Below are 19,450 nucleotides of genomic sequence, written 5' to 3'. Positions count from 1 at the left end.
TGAATAGCTTGCATATTGCCTTGCGAGTCAGGCAAGGGAACCAAGTCTGTCTGGGCCCTGTTGGCATTATAAGGACTAACTTGGCCCTGTCGGTTCGTGTTCTGTGTATGACTATGGAGATCAGAGGAATCGGAGGGAAGGCATGTAGGAGAGTGCCGTTCCATTTGATAAGGAATATGTCTCCCAGTGATTGTGCTCCCTGTCCTGCACATGAGCAGAACTTTGGGCATTTCTTATTTGCTCACATCGCAAACAGGTCTATCACTGGAGTTCCCCATCTGTGGAAAATATGATGTGTTATTTTGTCATTCAGTTCCCATTCGTATTCTTGTGAGAACTGTCTGTTCATTGTGTCCACTATGATATTCAGGCGGCCCAGTAGGTATGATGCTATTATAGTGATATTGTGCTTTATGCACCAATTCCATAGTTTTAGACCTTCCACACATAAGGAGCAGGATCATGCTCCACCCAGGCAGTTGATATAGAACATACATGCAATGTTGTCTGTTAGGATCCATAACGTTCTCTTTCTTATGAGAGAAGGAAGAGGCAGCATGCATTGCATACCGGGTGTAATTCTAGTAGATTTATGTGTAAATGTGTTTCCGCAGAGGACCATTTGCCCTGGGTGGTATGTTGGTTCAGGTGAGCCCCCCATCCTATCAGGGAGGCATCTGTTGTGATCTGAACAGATGGTGGTTCCTGTTGGAATGGTACACTGGAGCAAACGTTCATTGGGTTTGTCCACCAGCATAGTGATTTTATCACCTTTGTGGTGGGTGTGATTCTCTTGTTTAGACTGTGTCTTTGTGGGATGCATACTGCATTCAGCCATCTCTGAAGGCACCACATGTGTAGCCTGGCATGTTTTACAATGAATGTGGTAGCAGCCATATATCCCAATAGTTGTAGGCATGTCCACACATGTACCCAGGGACTGTGAGACCACCTATAAGGGAGACCACGATATAAGGGAGGTCATTGTTGTGAATGTGGCCTTGGTAGCGATTCTCTGGACACGAGGTAAGCTCCAATTAACTCTAGTTGCTGTACCAGAGTCAGGGTGGACTTCTTTTCATTGATTTGCAGTCCCAGGGAGTGAAAGAGAGAGATGGTTATTTGAATGCTTCGTTCTGTTTCTGTCTTTGTGGTGCCTTTGAGTCGGCAGTCATCTAAGTAAGGGAATATCGGTATCCCCCATCTGTGTGAGCCGCTACTACCCCAAGTGCTTTGGTGAATACTCTCAGTGCCGTCGAGAGGACAAATAGTAGCACTCTGTATTGGAAATCTTCTTGTCCTACTGTAAACTTAGGAAGCATCTGAGAGCCGGATAGATTATAATGTGAAAGTATGGAATGTGAAGGTATGCATCTTGTAAGTCGAGGGCTGCGAACCAGACCCCATCTTCCAGCACAGGGATGATTGAGCTCAGGGTGACCATTCTGAATCTGTGGGCACGGATGAATTTGTTGAGTCTCCTTAGACCAAGGATGGGTCTCCACCCCCCCCCCCCATTTTTCTTTTGGGTCAGGAAGTAATGGGAATAGAATCCCTTCCCTCTGGGATGTAACTGAACTAGTTCCAGTGCACGTATTTGCAGAAGGTGATGTACCTCTTGTCTCAACAGGTGCTCATGAGAAGGGTCCTGAAGAGGGATGGGAAAGGGGGGCTGGGCAGGTGGGAAAGATATAAAGGGGATGGTATAGCCTGTTTGAACGATTTCTAAGACCCACTAGTTCAAGATGATGGAGGCCCAGTTACTGTAATATGCTCTGAGTCGGTGCCTAAAGCAGGGGTGGGCAAACTTTTTGGCCCGAGGGCCATATCGCACTGAGAAACTGGCCCCTGCCTCTGCCCTGTCCCACTTCCCGTCCCCTGACTGCCCCTCCTGGGACCCCTACCCCAAACCGCCTCCCCACCCCATACCCAACATAGCCACACCCCCTGACAGGCCCCCCAGGACTCCCACACTATCCAACCCCCGCTGTTCCCCGATCCCTGACCACCCCAGAACTTCTGCCCCATCCAACTTCCCCCCCGAGATCCCCCACCCCTAACCACCCCCTGGTCCCTGTCCCCTGACTGACCCCTGGGACCTGCTACCCCAACCCCCTCACCGCTGTGCGCTGCTCCCTTACCATGCTGCTCAGAGTGTCAGGAGCTCGCAGCCCCGCTGCCTGCACAGTGGCATCACTGCATGAGAGGGGCCAGGGGCAAGCTTCCTGGGTCAGAAGCTCAGGGGCCAATCAGGACGGTCCCATGGGCCGGATGTGGTCTGCAGGCCATAGTTTGGCCACCTCTGGCCTAAAGATTTGGGTATTGGTCATTGACGCTGTTGCTATGGAGAGGTTGTGCAGACCCTTGACCAATTCTTCACAATTGCTGCTTATTTGGTGGTTGTTGGGATGCCACATTCTGTGATTGTCTCTGTGTTCTGTGTCTCTTTCCCCGTGCGTCTTATGGTCTCTGCTGGCGTTGAGACGTATTGTCTCTCTCCTGTTGTAGGGCTGGTATCTTTGTCTCCTATTAAGTGGTATGTATATCCCTAGGGTCCATAATGTTACTCTTGACTGAAGGACTTTGTCAGTTTTTGCGGAAAAGAGCTTGTCTCTGTCAAAGGGCAGATCTTCTACTTTGTGCTGGAGCTCTCTAGGGATTCCTGAGGAGTGAAGCACGAGGCCCTACGCATTACTATGGCCATTGCCATCATGCAGGCTGCTGTGTCTGCTACATCGAGGGCAGCCTGGAGTGTAGTCCTGAAGCTAAGTTGGCCTTCATTGACAATGGCCCAGAACTGGTCTCTCTTCTCCTCTGGTATGTCCTGAGTGAATTCTGTCAGTTTATTAAAATTGTCATGGTCATAGTTTGCCAGTAGCACAGTGTGGCCAAGGTGTAGACTTTTCAGCCTAATAACTCCAGTCTCTTCCATTCCTTGTCCTGAGGTGTGGTCTTGTATTGTTTGCCCCATGGGTTGACTGCATCCACCACTAATGAGTTTGGTGGTGGATGGACGAACAGGAATTAGATGCTCTTATTTGGCACATGATATTTCTTGTCCATGCATTTGTTAGTTGGGAAGATGGAGGCCGGGGTTTGACACACTACATCTGCTGGTTTCCAGTCCTGGACTGGAACAGTGCCATTTTCTTCGGTGCCGATTGTTTGTGTGTGGCTTTCCTCGGCACAGTCGTAGTTTGTTTCAGTTATTCCATGCTCGGCCCCAGCTGCGCTTGGTGCCAGTGGGGGAGCGATGGCCTGCGGTGCAGGTTGTGATACCAAACCCCTTGCTGGGGTAGACGGTGCCATGGAGGAGGAGTCTGTACAGTGCCTACCATTCGACTCCTTTACCTTGCTGGCAGAGGTCACTGGGCGGACGGTGCTGGAGGTGCCTGGTGCATCGAAGGTGCTCACTCTTGATGAGTTTGGCACCGATGGCAGGGATCTCACCGGAGACCGTTTCTTTAACGGTTCGTGGCTTGGTGAGGACAAGGCCCTTTTTCTTGATTTCTGTGAAGATGAGGCACTCGCTCTGTCAATGGAGACAGCCTCAGGGGAGCCACTTGTTGAATCTGTTGCAAAGATTAGGGATTTCGCCATGAAGATTAGTTTCAGATGGCGATCCCTATGCCTCCTGGCCCTTGCCTGTAGTTTGCTGCAGTGAGTGCACTTCTGAGGAATGTGCGACTCACCGAGGCACCAGACAAAAAGTGAGTGTCCGACTGAGATTGGAAGGCATCTTTACAAGACGCACACTTTTGAATCCTGGGATCCAGGCATTTTTAAGCGTCCCTCTTTGAGATTTGGGGACTTAACTAAAAGAGAAAAAAAAAATTTTGAACTTCAACACTAAAATATGACTTCTACAGTAAGATAAGACTAAATAGTTTAACTCACTATCTTAACCTAAAAACTATATTTTTCTAAAGTTAGTAGGGACACCACTAACAGACCCCATCTCAAGCTGAGAATGGTTGAGAAGGAACTGAGGGGGTGAGCACATGTGAGAAGAGGCACCAGCAGCACTGTGAGACAGCTACTGTACACACATATCCCAACCAGACATGGCTAGAAAAAATCTCCGATCAACGGCAGCGGGACACACCACCACCTGAAGTGGAGAACCCATAGAGACAGCACTCAAAGAAGTGCAACTTACATAGATTTTTTTTTTGTTAAATAACTGCACTGAAAAAAACAAAACAATGTAAAACTTTACAGCCTACAAGTCATAGAATCATAGAATATCAGGGTTGGAAGGGACCCCAGAAGGTCATCTAGTCCAACCCCCTGCTCGAAGCAGGACCAATTCCCAGTTAAATCATCCCAGCCAGGGCTTTGTCAAGCCTGACCTTAAAAACCTCTAAGGAAGGAGATTCTACCACCTCCCTAGGTAACGCATTCCAGTGTTTCACCACCCTCCTAGTGAAAAAGTTTTTCCTAATATCCAATCTAAACCTCCCCCACTGCAACTAGAGACCATTACTCCTCGTTCTGTCATCTGCTACCATTGAGAACAGTCTAGAGCCATCCTCTTTGGAACCCCCTTTCAGGTAGTTGAAAGCAGCTATCAAATCCCCCCTCATTCTTCTCTTCTGCAGGCTAAACAATCCCAGCTCCCTCAGCCTCTCCTCATAACTCATATGTTCCAGACCCCTAATCATTTTTGTTGCCTTTCGCTGGACTCTCTCCAATTTATCCACATCCTTCTTGAAGTGTGGGGCCCAAAACTGGACACAGTACTCCAGATGAGGCCTCACCAATGTCGAATAGAGGGGAACGATCACGTCCCTCGATCTGCTCGCTATGTCCCTACTTATACATCCCAAAATGCCATTGGCCTTCTTGGCAACAAGGGCACACTGCTGACTCATATCCAGCTTCTCGTCCACTGTCACCCCTAGGTCCTTTTCCGCAGAACTGCTGCCTAGCCATTCGGTCCCTAGTCTGTAGCTGTGCATTGGGTTCTTCCGTCCTAAGTGCAGGACCCTGCACTTATCCTTATTGAACCTCATCAGATTTCTTTTGGCCCAATCCTCCAATTTGTCTAGGTCCTTCTGTATCCTATCCCTCCCCTCCAGCATATCTACCACTCCTCCCAGTTTAGTATCATCCGCAAATTTGCTGAGAGTGCAATCCACACCATCCTCCAGATCATTTATGAAGATATTGAACAAAACCGGCACCAGGACCGACCCTTGGGGCACTCCACTTTATACCGGCTGCCAACTAGACATGGAGCCATTGATCACTACCCGTTGAGCCCGACAATCTAGCCAACTTGCTACCCACCTTATAGTGCATTCATCCAGCCCATACTTCCTTAACTTGCTGACAAGAATACTGTGGGAGACCGTGTCAAAAGCTTTGCTAAAGTCAAGAAACAATACATCCACTGCTTTCCCTTCATCCACAGAACCAGTAATCCCATCATAAAAGGCGATTAGATTAGTCAGACATGACCTTCCCTTGGTGAATCCATGCTGGCTGTTCCTGATCACTTTCCTCTCATGCAAGTGCTTCAGGATTGATTCTTTGAGGACCTGCTCCATGATTTTTCCAGGGACTGAGGTGAGGCTGACTGGCCTGTAGTTCCCAGGATCCTCCTTCTTCCCTTTTTTAAAGATTGGCACTACATTAGCCTTTTTCCAGTCATCCGGGACTTCCCCGGTTCGCCACGAGTTTTCAAAGATAATGGCCAATGGCTCTGCAATCACAGCCGCCAATTCCTTTAGCACTCTCGGATGCAACTCGTCCGGCCCCATGGACTTGTGCACGTCCAGCTTTTCTAAATAGTCCCTAACCACCTCTATCTCCACAGAGGGCTGGCCATCTCTTCCCCATTTTGTGATGTCCAGCGCAGCAGTCTGGGAGCTGACCTTGTTAGTGAAAACAGAGCAAAAAAAGCATTGAGTACATTAGCTTTTTCCACATCCTCTGTCACTAGGTTGCCTCCCTCATTCAGTAAGGGGCCCACACTTTCCTTGGCTTTCTTCTTGTTGCCAACATACCTGAAGAAACCCTTCTTGTTACTCTTGACATCTCTGGCTAGCTGCAGCTCCAGGTGCGTTTTGGCCCTCCTGGTATCATTCCTACATGCCCGAGCAATATTTTTATACTCTTCCCTGGTCATATGTCCAACCTTCCACTTCTTGTAAGCTTCTTTTTTATGTTTAAGATCTGCTAGGATTTCACCATTAAGCCAAGCTGGTCGCCTGCCATATTTACTATTCTTTCGACTCATCGGGATGGTTTGTCCCTGTAACCTCAACAGGGATTCCTTGAAATACAGCCAGCTCTCCTGGACTCCTTTCCCCTTCAAGTTAGTCGCCCAGGGGATCCTGGCCATCCGTTCCCTGAGGAAGTCGAAGTCTGCTTTCCTGAAGTCCAGGGTCCTTATCCTGCTGCTTACCTTTCTTCCCTGCGTCAGGATCCTGAACTCAACCAACTCATGGTCACTGCCTCCCAGATTCCCATCCACTTTTGCTTCCCCCACTAATTCTACCTGGTTTGTGAGCAGCACGTCAAGAAAAGCGCCCCCCCTAGTTGGCTCCTCTAGCACTTGCGCCAGGAAATTGTCCCCTACGCTTTCCAAAAACTTCCTGGATTGTCTATGCACCGCTGTATTGCTCTCCCAGCAGATATCAGGAAAATTAAAGTCCACTCAGTCCTACTTCTTGTTCAGCCAATCGCTCAGACAAACAAGTTTGTTTGCACTTACAGGAGATAATGCTGCCCTCTTCTTATTTACAATGTCACCAGAAAGTGAGAACAGTCATTTGCATGGCACTTTTGTAGCCAGCATTGCAAAGTATTTATGTGCAAGATACGCTAAACATTCGTATGCCCTTTCATGCTTCACCCACCATTCCAGAGCACATGCTTCCATGCTGATGATGCTCATTGAAAAAACAATGTGTTAATTACGTTGGTGACTGAACTCCTTGGGGGAGAATTCTATGTCCCTTGCTCTGTTTTACCCGCATTCTGCCATATATTTCATGTTCCAGCAGTCTCAAATGATAACCCAGCACATTGTTTGTTTTAAGAACCCTTTCACTGTAGATTTGAGAAAATGCAAAGAAGGTACCAATGTGAGATTTCTAAAGAAAGCTACAGCACTCGACCCAAGGTTTAAGTATCTGAAGCGCCTTACAAAATCTGAAAGGGATGAGGTGTGGAGCATGTTTTCAGAAGTCTTAAAAGAGAAACACTCCGATGAGGAAACTACAGAACCCGAACCACCAAAAAAGAAAATCAGCCTTCTGCTGGTTTCAGAGTAAGAGCCGTGTTAGTCTGTATTTGCAAAAAGAAAAGGAGTACTTGTGGCACCTTAGAGACTAACCAATTTATTTGAGCATAAGCTTTTGAGAGCTACAGCTCACTTCATCGGATGCATACTGTGGAAACTGCAGAAGACATTATATACACAGAGACCATGAAACTATACCTCCTCCCACCCCACTCTCCTGCTGGTAATAGCTTATCTAAAGTGACCACTCTCTTTACAATGTGTATGATAATCAAGGTGGGCCATTTCCAGCACAAATCCAGGCTCTCTCACCCCCCCTCCCCCCCAAACACACAAACTCACTCTCAGATGATGAAAATGAAAATGCATCAGTACGCACTACGTTGGATTGTTATTGAGCAGAACCCATTATCAGCATGGACGCATGTCCCCTGGAACGGTGGTTGAAGCATGAAGGAACATATGAATCTCTAGAGCATCTGGCATGTAAAAATCTTGCGACACAGGCTACAACAGTGCCATGAAAATACCTGTTCTCACTTTCTGGTGACATTGTAAACAAGAATCGGAGAGCATTATCTCCTGCAAATGTAAACAAACTTGTTTGTCTGAGCGATTGGCTGAACAAGAAGTAGGACTGAGTGGACCTGCAGGCTCTAACATTTTACATTGTTTTATTTTTGAATGCAGTTTTTATATAATTCTACATTTGTAAGTTCAACTTTCATGATAAAGAGATTGCACTACAGTATTTGTATTAGGTGAACTGAAAAATACTATTCCTTGGTTTTTACAGTGCAAATACTTGAAATCAAAAATAAATATAAAGTGAGCACTGTACACTTGGTATTCTGTAACTGAATGTATTCAATTGTAATTGAAATCAATATATTTGAAAATGTAGAAATAAAAAAATATTTAAATGGATTCTATTACTGTTTAGCAGTGAGATTAATCGTGATTAGTTTTTTTAAATCGCTTGACAGCCCTAATTTTTATCATTGACCTGAAAGAAAACAAAAACATCACTAATAGAGTTAGCAGATGAGAATAATTTGGGGAGGGCTAAAAATGAAGAGGTCAGAGTCACTGATTCAGAGTGATCTAAAGCACTTGGTAAACTGGGAGATTTAGATCAAACAATATACATTATAAATGCAAGTGTATACACTGAGGAACATGGAACTGGGGACTCTATCCTGGGAAAGTGTGACTCTGAAAAAATGTGGAGCTACTGACATATTGGTGAGTATCTGGGAGCTTGTGTTACATGAGAAAGGGTCCTCTTCAGAGAAAGAGAACCTTCAAGTACAGGCCTGATGTACTGGAGTGTCCCTATGTAGCTATCCTGAGAGCTTCTGGCCTGTATATTCATTAGAGAACATCTGAAGTATCACATCTAAGAATATTAAAACATTAAGGGGAGTACTGTACATAGTCAGAACATGTTTTTAATTAATTTTTTCTTAAGTTTGAATGTTTATTTTGAACAAAATTCCATTAAAAAAGCAATACATTCAGAAGCATCCACTTACCTAATGTGCCTCTGTAAAAGAGAGCAAAAGAAGTTTCCTGAAATCTGAAACAGTATTTTAAAAGTCAATCTAAAAAAATGATTCCAAACACATGGAGAATGAGAAGGTTCAACCCAAAGAAAGATTCTAGAGCCACCAACTTTAATAGAGAATTCTGTTTGAGATTTTGTTTTCTTTAAACATACTAGTTGCATTTGGCCCTTTATTTAGCATTAGCTATCCCGGTAGCACTATATTTCACACCAAAAAAAAGATAGTCAACAGAATTCCCTATAATATGGCTCAACTCCTCCTCTTCAATGATTTTGGGGAAAAAACACCAAAAAAGTCAAGGAGACCTGGAACATAACACTCAATGTTTCTAATAGGGATTAATATAACAATTCACATAAAAACCTACATACCTTAGAGCAGTTAGGACTGTCTGACTAAACTTCCCTGAACTAAAAAGTTTAAAGAGAATGTAATAAAATGCAATATAAAGTTTTCTGAAATTAGGGAAATACCAAAAACCAGAAAACCCCAAACCAAGCATTGTTTAATTAGGATTTCAGCAAATGTAGAGAATCTTCAGACACATAGAAATTTAGAAGACAATTTTTTTTCCATTTTCCTTAGGCTTCTTCCAGAATCTAAACTCAAAGCCTCTCTTCCTGAAAAGGAATGAGAGAGAAAAGAAGATGGAGGCCTACTTATGCCTAAACAAGCAAAAGGAATGTATGTGTGCGAGAGAACTAGGTATCTCTTTATAAGGGTTGTAGAATGGGTCTATTTCTCTCAAATAAACAGAATTACCTGTTTTTAAAGTCTAAAGTAATCTTTTTATAAATCAGGGAATAAAGCCATATTATTTTAACATGTGGGAAAACCCACACCCTTCTAGGGAAAACCAAGATTCACAGCTACCATGCTTAGCCTCTCCACATTTGAAGATTTCTAGTAACATCTGATTAAGTTCTTTACTACCCAATAATAGGCTTCAGAGCACACCAGCAATTTCACCTTCCCTCATAAGTAAAGCAAAATGTACACTCTTGTGAAAGAGTGGGCACCATATTGCTTATATGAGATTTAACCGACAACCTGGATGTATTAGGTCTCACTAGTTTGAACAGATTTGCATTGTCAAAGAGTAAACTAAAACCTTCTTTCCTTGGATCCTTCAGTGTAGATCAAAAGATGCTATAATTAACCTGGAATTTGGATCACAGACAAGGCATTCAGAGCAGACAATTTTTCCCTCATCCAAAGCTCACTGGTTTTCAGGAGAGCCAGTTCAGACACCATGGACAGACAGCTAACAAGCACATCAGATTTGCAGCTAGATCGTTCAAGCTGCAAGAAGAATTTGTCTGTAGAAATTAGTTTAATAAAACACTGGCATCAAATAATTGTTAGGAGTTAATATTTTTGATCAAGGCTACATAGGTCAGTATGCTGTATTTTGAGGTCCTGGCAACACTTGGGAGTACTAAGGCTAGGGTGAAGCACACAACTTAATAGTTGCGGTGAATTTTCCATCTGCTGCTGCCATCTTAGTTAGGTAGATGACAAACAGATTTCAGTTCTAGAGGGCATTTTATCTCTTATAAGTAAGGCTCTGTGTCTGTCAAGGAGGTCATGGAAATCACAGATTCCATGACTTTCTGTGACCTCTGTGATTTCTGCAGCGGCCCCTGCGGTTGACCCGGGAGCCACCTGAGCAGCTCAGGCAGACCCTGGGCCAGTTGCACCTATAGCTGCTGGGGCAGTCTCGGGACCCCCTACACCCCCAGCAGTAGGAGTTTGTGTGTAGGGGGACTCAGGGCTGGAGTGCGGTGCTTACCGGGAGGGGGGCTGCTCCCCAGAAGGGTGACAGGAATTCTCTTCCCTCAGCTCCTAGCTCCACATGGTGCCTCTGCCTGCAGGCACCGCCCCCGCAACTACCATTGGCCGCGGTTCCCAGCCAATGGGGCCTGCAGAACCAGGGCTTGGGACAGAGCGGAGGCCCCATGTGGAGCTAGGAGCTGGAGGTCACTGCTTCCCGGGACCTGGGTAGGGAATCTCCCCCAGCCCTGCCAACCCCTTACCCCCAAGTTTTAGTCAGGGGTATATAGTAAAAGTCATGGACAGGTCACGGGCCGCGAATTTTTGTTTACTGCCTGTGACCTGTCCATGACTTTTATTAAAAATACCTGTGATTAAAATGCAGCCTTACTTATAAGCTACAAAAACAAGTCCCAATAAAATTAATGAGAATGTTGAATTTTTTCTATTCTGAATTCAGTCTTCAAAATAATCTATTTCTCAAAGTCAATCTTTCAAAAGGATTGTGTGACAGCTGACATGATCAATTAATCTTTCACTGCAGAGTTTTCCTGACAGTACCTATAAATAGATGCTCTGAAAAACCTATACTGTGGTTAAGAACTTTGAGACAAGTAGCAGCTCTACCTTGTTTATACTGAGAAGGCCTCTGACAAGATGCAAAGTCCACTTTTTACTGTGCAAAGAAAGAAGGCTCCTCCAACATGACTTTGGCACATTTGTTGTAAAGGATATCTGAAGAGGGTAAATTAATTCCACAGCTGTAGGTTTAAAATGAGTTAGCAACCTTCCATGCACTGTGGGAAAGTAGGACGGTGAAAGTGGAAGCCTTAAGTGTATTGTACAATACCACTTCTTAGCCCTGACACAGAAAGCCTTGAGTGATAACCTTCTCTAATGCCCCACTCCAAGCAGACTTATGGTCCTCAGCTTTTTTGTCCAGGAGTCTCCCTGCGAGGGAGTTGCTCATTTGATGGATGCCCAGGACTGGATTAAATCAGCAGAAGAACAACTTTGGAAGGCTGGGGACTATAAATATCTTCCACGGAGCTCCAAGATTCCACTCCCTGGCAAAATAAAAGATAATTTCTCATCTGCTACCATTGTTTTTATGTGATGACCAGTTTTAGTACAAGTAAGGTGGTAGTTGAGGTAAATTTGCATGTTTATATGTTTTTGACACATTTAATTGTGTGAGCCTTTAAAAATAACTAAATTAAAAGCAGAGATTGGGCAATATAGTAATGATGATAAACAGAACAGTTAGCAAAACATCTAGTGCTGTTAGCTGCTTATCCACACAAACACAAACCACTTTACAAGGTGTTACAGGTACCAAGAGTCGAAATCACTCCAAGAAACCCAGTTACTTATGATAGTAACTGTGGTTCTTCCAGGTGTTTGCCCACATGATCCACTCTTGAAATAAGTGCGCTCCTGGTATGTGAACACAATCTTCCAGAGCGGAGTCTCAGGTGAGGCCACTCACCCCTGTACTAGACTCTCATATACAGTGTTCCAGTGGCCTAAAAAGAGGAGTGGCCCCAGCTACCCTTCAATTTCTTTCACTAATTCAATACAGTTCTTCTTCAGAGTTGCTTCTATAAGAAGATGGGCAGAAAGTCTGGATTCAGATGGATGATCTTCAAACACACACTTACAGAGGCAAAGAAATTTTTATATTGAGAACTGCTCCTATGAATACCCACTCTTGGGAGATTGAACACTTAAATCATAATCATGTGTATGATCCATTTGGACAGCCTTTCAGAACTGGTAACTTGATCTATGGCCTTAACACCACCACATATCACAAGATGCCTGTGGAACCTATGAATAGATGTGATCTCTTATACAGACATCTAAAATATGGAAAGTGACCTCCCTACCTATAAATCAGGCTTTGGGGGGAAAAGAGGCAGGTTAATGACCTGATTGAGATAGAATCAGAGGTCATTTTATCTAAGAATCTGGGGGTGAGGATGCAGGACCACCTTACACCTGTGGAACAGTACAATCATGCTGTATTTTGATAGCACTGAACAGATGTCATATCCATGGAGGAAAGCTATGCATCTTCATACAAATGGTACAGAGAACAGTTAGACAAGTGTTTAAATAGAGGTTCCATTAGTTTTGTGAGAACAAGATTAGAATTACATGGTAGAGCTAGCAAATTTATTTGAGCATAAGCTTTCGTGAGCTACAGCTCATAAATCTGTTAATCTCTAAGGTGCCACAACTACTCCTTTTCTTTTTGAGAATACAGACTAACACGGCTGCTACTCTGAAACATGACAGAGCTAGTTCATGCACCAGCAGAAAAATGGAGGAAATCTTTCAGAAACTTGTTAACTGTAGAGTGAAAAAAAAATTTTTTCAACCAATTCAACCAGGAAGAAGAAAACAGATGGCAGCCAAGTGAGCATAATGTAAGATCATTCATATTCTTCAGAGTGTAACAGTCTAAGATAAAAGCAATGGATCACAGTATTGGTTCTACTCACTTTTAAGCTGTCAAAATGAAAATCTCTCTTCCACTTCATCAAGTGGATATATCTGCTTGAAAGCTTCCTGCAGATAGCATATTTTATACCTGAGTAGAATATTTTTCAAGCTAGCATGCCCAGAAATCCCAAAGCTAGACTGTCAACTTGAGAGAGAGACTGGAGCTGGGTGAAGAATCTCATCCCAGACACAAAAGACAGAAGCTATGATACAGTACTCTCTCAGAAGCATGGCCCTTCTTCCCTTACTACTTCTTCCATCCAGGGACAGAATCCTGGATGCTCAGAAGCTGATAGCAACTTGGAATCTCCAGCCTGCTTAGCTGGGCTCAAAACAGGAAAATCAGGGCACTAACCTTCAATGTCCTTTAACCCAGTTGAGAGCAACAATCTCAGTGCTGCTTATGCTCAATACAAAGTCAGGTTAACAAGTCTTCAAAATCAACATGCCTCAATGTTGGTGATGGATGTTTGGTGCCAAATTCAATTGACAAGGAGTTTAAAAAGCTCCCTCACACCCCCCCATCAGTTAGATTTTGAGGCAGTACTTCCAATCTTTGCAGGCTCCCCTGAAGAAAGAGAAGGAAAGCACGTGCCTGCTTGAGCTGTGACCTTTGCCCAGAACTGGAGATACTAAACATGGTCATCTGTAATAGTTTACATAAAACAAACTACCAAAGGAAGTGGTGATTTCATCTCTTAAGGTCTTCAAATCAAGACTGGATGCCTTTCTAGAAGATGCGCTTTTGCCAATCAACTTTTTGGGCTCAATACAGTGGTAGCTGGGTGAAATTTAATGGCCTGTGCTATACAGGTCAGACTAGATGATCTAATGGTCCCTTCTGGCCTTAACTCTATGAAAAAGCACTGTACATGAAAAAACACTGGATTTTCTTAGCTACTTCAGCCATACTACCTGCAGAATTAGAGAACCCATACAAGGAAAAACACCTGCAAAAAAGAGCAATCCTATTAGGACTGGCTTTAGGTGAAGAGGATACAGCCCAAGATGGCTGGGTTCCAGATGATGCCTGCAATGGCAAAGGTATGGATTTTCTTTTTAAAATACACAAAAAATCTCTGACTATACACACAAAAAAGAAAGTACTCAAAGGGGCAGAAGAGAGGAGTATTTGGGGCTTGCTTTAATTTTTGCTGCCAGAAAGAACTAAATTTCAGTTGCAGCCATTCCCCTTTATATATTGTCAGAACTCCAAGTGGTCCTTTTCCTGAATCTTTGTCTAACTCACTTGGTGGTGGCAGCAGTACCCGTCCAAGGACAAAGAAGGATTTGTGCCTTGGGGAAGTTTTTAACCTAAGCTGGTAAAAATAAGCTTAAGGGGTCTTTCATGCGGGTCCCCACATCTGTACCCTAAAGTGCAGAGTGGGGAGGAAACCCTGACAAAGGCTTAATGTGTCTATGTGCAACACGTTCCCTTTAGATAACATTTAAGAATGTGTTCAGGAAGACAGAGGTTAATTAAGTCACACAGGTTATGTCAATATTACTTCTTGAAGAAGCTCTCTCCCAGATAACACTGGATGTTTGGTCTCTGCTAGTCATGTGATTTCTATTACTTTTGTTTGATGGATCTGTGTATGTTAATATATTAATAGCTGGGTTCTGTACTATGGAGTGCTCCTCAAAAGTTTTATTTTTCTTTCCATGTACATTATGGTGTGCACAAACACAAGTAAAATAAAAAAATTCTTAAATGCATAATCCTTAATACCTAAAATTTGCTGTGACCATATACAGGTTTTTCAGTCACCTACATTAATTTAATCAAAGAATACAATTCTTTATGGAAAGTGTTCATATCATAACTAGAAAAGGAGTACTTGTGGCACCTTAGAGACTAACCAATTTATTTGAGCATAAGCTTTCGTGAGCTACAGCTCACTTCATCGGATGCATACCGTGGAAACTGCAGCAGACTTTGCATCCGATGAAGTGAGCTGTAGCTCACGAAAGCTTATGCTCAAATAAATTGGTTAGTCTCTAAGGTGCCACAAGTACTCCTTTTCTTTTTGCGAATACAGACTAACACGGCTGTTACTCTGAAACATATCATAACTGACACCCCTACTTGGTAGTCTGAGCAGAAGGGCAAAAGACTGAATCGGCATCAAAACTAGAACTACCTTTGAAACCAATGAGTGGTCTTTCTCCATGTAAGGGATCAGGCAAGCTGGCAAGATAGCAAGGAAATCTTGTAGTGTTGCTGTCTAAGCTGTACCTATTATTGCATTTAGAGAACTTCAGTCCTTTCACACCCAATATATTCACTTTGTAAGTTAAAAAACAACAAAAATTGTGATATTTCTAAACACATTTTGAAAAGAAAGTTAATCACACATACTTCATCCTCATTGTATAACACGGGTGGCCAAACTGTGGCTTGTGAGCCACATGCGCCTCTTTTACCCTTAAAGAGCAGCTTGCAGAATGTCCACACACACACATCTCATTCTCCACCTACCAGATATGAAGCGGGACTCAGGACATCTGCCTTGCAGAGGGTGCTAGGGTTGGGGCTTCTGCCCAGCTGGGAGTGGGGACTCCAGGCTTCTGCCCATTGAGGCTCACCTGCCAGGGCTCAGTGTTTCACCCTGAGTGGGGCTGAAGCCCCAAACCCATTCAGATGCCCCCCGCGGGTCTGAAGGCCTGAGCCCCAGCAGGTGTGCCCCGGCTCTCAAACTTCTGAAAATAGTCATATGCAGCTCGGGGGGGTCAGTAAGTTTGGCCACCCTTGTTAGATAACTATTCCATAAGACAAAACATACTGTAATATTTGTAAACAGATAGGATCATGATCTGAGATAATATGGTGTAGGATGACTTTAGAATCAAGAGAATCTTATTTTTATAGTGTTTTAATAACAATTTAATTCAGTGCAAATGTCTTCAGTTTATGATGAGCACAGATTAGAAATCGTTTCTTTAACAATCGGCAAACTGGATGATTCAGAGGTAAATACCAATTCATACAAAGATAGTATAGTTGTTGAATACTAGTTTCTGCATTTAAAATGCAACATACCTTTTCCTAAATGTGTGTTTATACTCATGTATCTGGCTGTTCCTGTTAGGCTCTTGTGTTCTCGATATGGTATGTGCTTCTTTGTTTCTGGATCTATATACTCCTTTGCCAAACCAAAATCTATAATATGAATAATTTGCTGGGTTTTGTTTCCTGGTCGTCCTATTAAGAAGTTCTCAGGTTTTACATCTCTGTATATCAAGTTCTTTGAATGGACATATTCCATACGAGAAATCTTTATTAAAGAGAAGAAAGGACAGAGTTTAGTTTAAGCTTCAAATTACCACAAGAAAGCATGGTAGATGCAAACAAGTATTGTTACATCAGCTTTATATATATGGAAGTCTTATCACCTTTAAAACAAACTGTAGACAACTGTTTTCCTCTCTACATATCCCTAAATTCCACTTAATGTTGATGAGACATGAGCACGTGTATAGAGGAAAATACACTCCATCACTTGCATATATAAAACAAAAAATCTACATTTACAGCTTCATATGAATCACAAAAAAAGAAACAAAGTAAAGTCAGCCATGAACAAGCTGTATTGAATGCATTTTCGTGCAAGACTGGATATGAAAACAAGACCTGGAATTATGCTGTCTTGCTAACAGCATCAAGGATCCGTAAGGACACACAATGTTCTGTACATATAAATATTAGCCAGTGCATCGCCAATATGAATATAGCTTTCCTCCTAAATGTGTAAATTAAGGTTTGAAAACCATTTTTATATTCGGTAAAGAATGCTTGTTAAATTACTTTGCATTTGTGCTGCTGTAAGCCTTTTTAATGGAATCTTTGCTATTCATGCCATGAAATGGATATCCCCCTCTTCAGTGACATTTAAACAACACTGATTATTTAATTTTAAATGCCATTATTACTGAAATACTGGCACTTAAAATGCCCAAGGGGCTTTTAAAATTTTTACCCATGGTGAAAAAAAAGTGGTGCACTATATATCTGGATTTTAGAAGATGCTATTACTTAGTAAATATAAATCTGCGACAATGCAAATAAACCAATATTATTTGGCTTTTATTCGAATCTAGTCTGACGGCAGGCTACTCAGAAAAATGCCTTCAAACCTCTGATTTTCCATTTAAACAATTTTGCTTGTATCATGCATTTTTGTATTGTCCTTTCCTAATTTTATGACTAAGACAATGTGTGAAGACGGCAAATGCCTATGTTAAGAGTTTAATTTGCTTACTCTAATGGAAACGAGCGTGTCAAACTGAGCCTTATGACTTTAGGCAATTAAATGAGCTCTTCAAAACAGATACTGAATTTATGCAACTGTCCTTAAAATTTTGTCCTACGGCAAAAATTATGGCACAGAAAAAAATGACAACTAAGTAATATTTCATTGTTGTGTGTCCTTTAAAGGACTGCAATACAGCCAACACAATTTAAGAGATTGTAAACCAGAGGTGGGCAAACAATGGCCCGCGGAACCATCCTTGAGCTCCCGACTGGGGAGGCTAGCCCCCGGCCCCTCCCCCTGCTGCGCTGCCAGCATGCTGACTCGCTGCTCCGGCCGGGCAGCGCGGTGGCGTGGCTGGCTCCGGCTGGGTGGCGAGCTCCTGCTGCTCTGAGCGGCATGGTGAGGAGGCAGGGGTTGGATAAGGGGCAGGGATTCCCGGGGGACAGTCAGGGGACAGTTGGATAGGCGTGGGAGTCCTGGGGGGCCTGTGAGGGGGTGGGGGTGTGGATAGGGGTCGGGGCAGTCAGGGGACAGGGAGCAGGGGCAGTTAGGTCAGGGGTTCTGAGAAGGGCAGTCAGGGGGCGAGAAGTGGGAAGGGGTATATAGGAGGTGGGGACCAGGCTGTTTGGGGAGGCACAGCCTTCCCTACCCGGCCCTCCATATAGTTTTGCAACCCTGATGTGGCCCTTGGGCCACAAAGTTTGCTCACCCCTGTTGTAAAGTATAGATCCTTTATCAGATAAATTAGTATTTAATCTACTACAAAGACTGTCCACATACTGGACTAATGAATACACTCAAATTATTAAATATATAAATTCACATATGTTTATACTTACCAACTGTATAGCTATCATAAGAACGGTTTTAAGAGAAAACATCCTATCACACAGGTCAAATAGGTCTTCCAAGCTAGGTCCCAGTAGTTCTAGCACCATGGCATTGTATTTGCCACAAGGTCCAAAATAGTAAACCTGAGGTATACCGTCTGGAAAAGAAAAAATATACGTGTGTGTGTGTGTGTATATATAATTAATTATAGAGTACTTACCTAAATGTAAACATATACCTTATTTCTTGCTTACAGCAATATTCATTTTAAGGCTTATTAGTTGGATCTACACTTTAAAACTTATCTGTCTGATAAAAGACCTGATATTAAAGCTGTATGAAAAAATTATAAGTGTTAAAGCAGTTAACTTCATTATTCCTGCTGTATGCATTTCATAGCTTCTTCTGGAAATTAGGTATTTGACAATTTTGAAAGAATTAAAGCCTTTTTAAAAAAAAAAAAAATCAAGAGCTACCCATTACACGTTAAGTGCAAATTCAGTTCATGAAACTTTATTTCAACTTTTGTTCTTTGTCCCAGAATGAATAAAAGTAATTTTGTTTGTTTTTAAACAACAACAAAAATCAGATTTTCTTAAAGTAGATTTTTTATATAATTCAAATACATTTTCCTTTTTTAAAAAAAAGTGCGTTTAAAATTTAAATTTGAAATCATGACAAGCCATGTTAAGGTCTAAACATTATAATTTATTAAAATCATTTACATAAATAAAATGGACTGCATCGATGAGCCCTCCTCAAATAATAATGAGATAGAGGGTGCTGCTCTTTTCAGTTACATAAAGAATCAAATGAAAAACATACTTAATTTCTGAGGTCAACTCAGCCTTTATAAAACAGGTCACAATTTCATGTACTGCATTAAATATCTGTATTATTTTCAGTCTTTACAACACAGTGAATGATGGTATTTACATTTTTCCAAACGTTAAGTACTTTCAATTGCTGTTCTGCACAAAAGATTTTGCCTGAATTATTTTTGGTTTCAGTTTAGCAAGCAGGTGCAGAGAACACTTCCTTCATCTGGACTAGTTAGAAATCACTTGGAAGTCGAAAAAGCAGGAAAGCTTATTTTCCTCTTCCAATTTTCAAAGATATTCAGGCACCTAAATATGCAGATGGATGCCTAGTGGGATTTTCAATGGAAAACAATGGGAGTTAGGCACCTAACCATGATTTTTTTTTTTAAGTTTCTTTTATGCTGTTAACATCATCTTTCATCATTAAAACTGGAGAACTAA

The 19,450-nt window shown here is 42.6% G+C and overlaps 1 protein-coding gene across 14 annotated transcripts in view; it reads right to left on the bottom strand.

Moving 5' to 3' along the window:
* CSNK1G3 (casein kinase 1 gamma 3) overlaps positions 1-19,450 on the bottom strand; it is a 163,566-nt gene that overhangs the window by 46,832 nt on the left and 97,284 nt on the right. For 13 of the 14 annotated variants that reach the window (XM_073344818.1, XM_073344822.1, XM_073344825.1 and 10 more), the window contains 2 exons: positions 18,197-18,345; positions 16,145-16,379 (listed from right to left, as the gene is read on the bottom strand). In XM_073344818.1, the coding sequence (XP_073200919.1) occupies positions 16,145-16,379; positions 18,197-18,345 (384 nt within the window). Of the gene's footprint in view, positions 1-16,144; positions 16,380-18,196; positions 18,346-19,124; positions 19,299-19,450 lie in introns of those variants that run through there. The other variant, XM_073344831.1, reaches the window with a different exon arrangement.

This window comes from Lepidochelys kempii, chromosome 5 (assembly GCF_965140265.1).
Source record: "Lepidochelys kempii isolate rLepKem1 chromosome 5, rLepKem1.hap2, whole genome shotgun sequence".
Lineage (NCBI taxonomy): Eukaryota > Metazoa > Chordata > Testudines > Cheloniidae > Lepidochelys > Lepidochelys kempii.
This window is presented reverse-complemented; position numbering and strand designations above follow the sequence as displayed.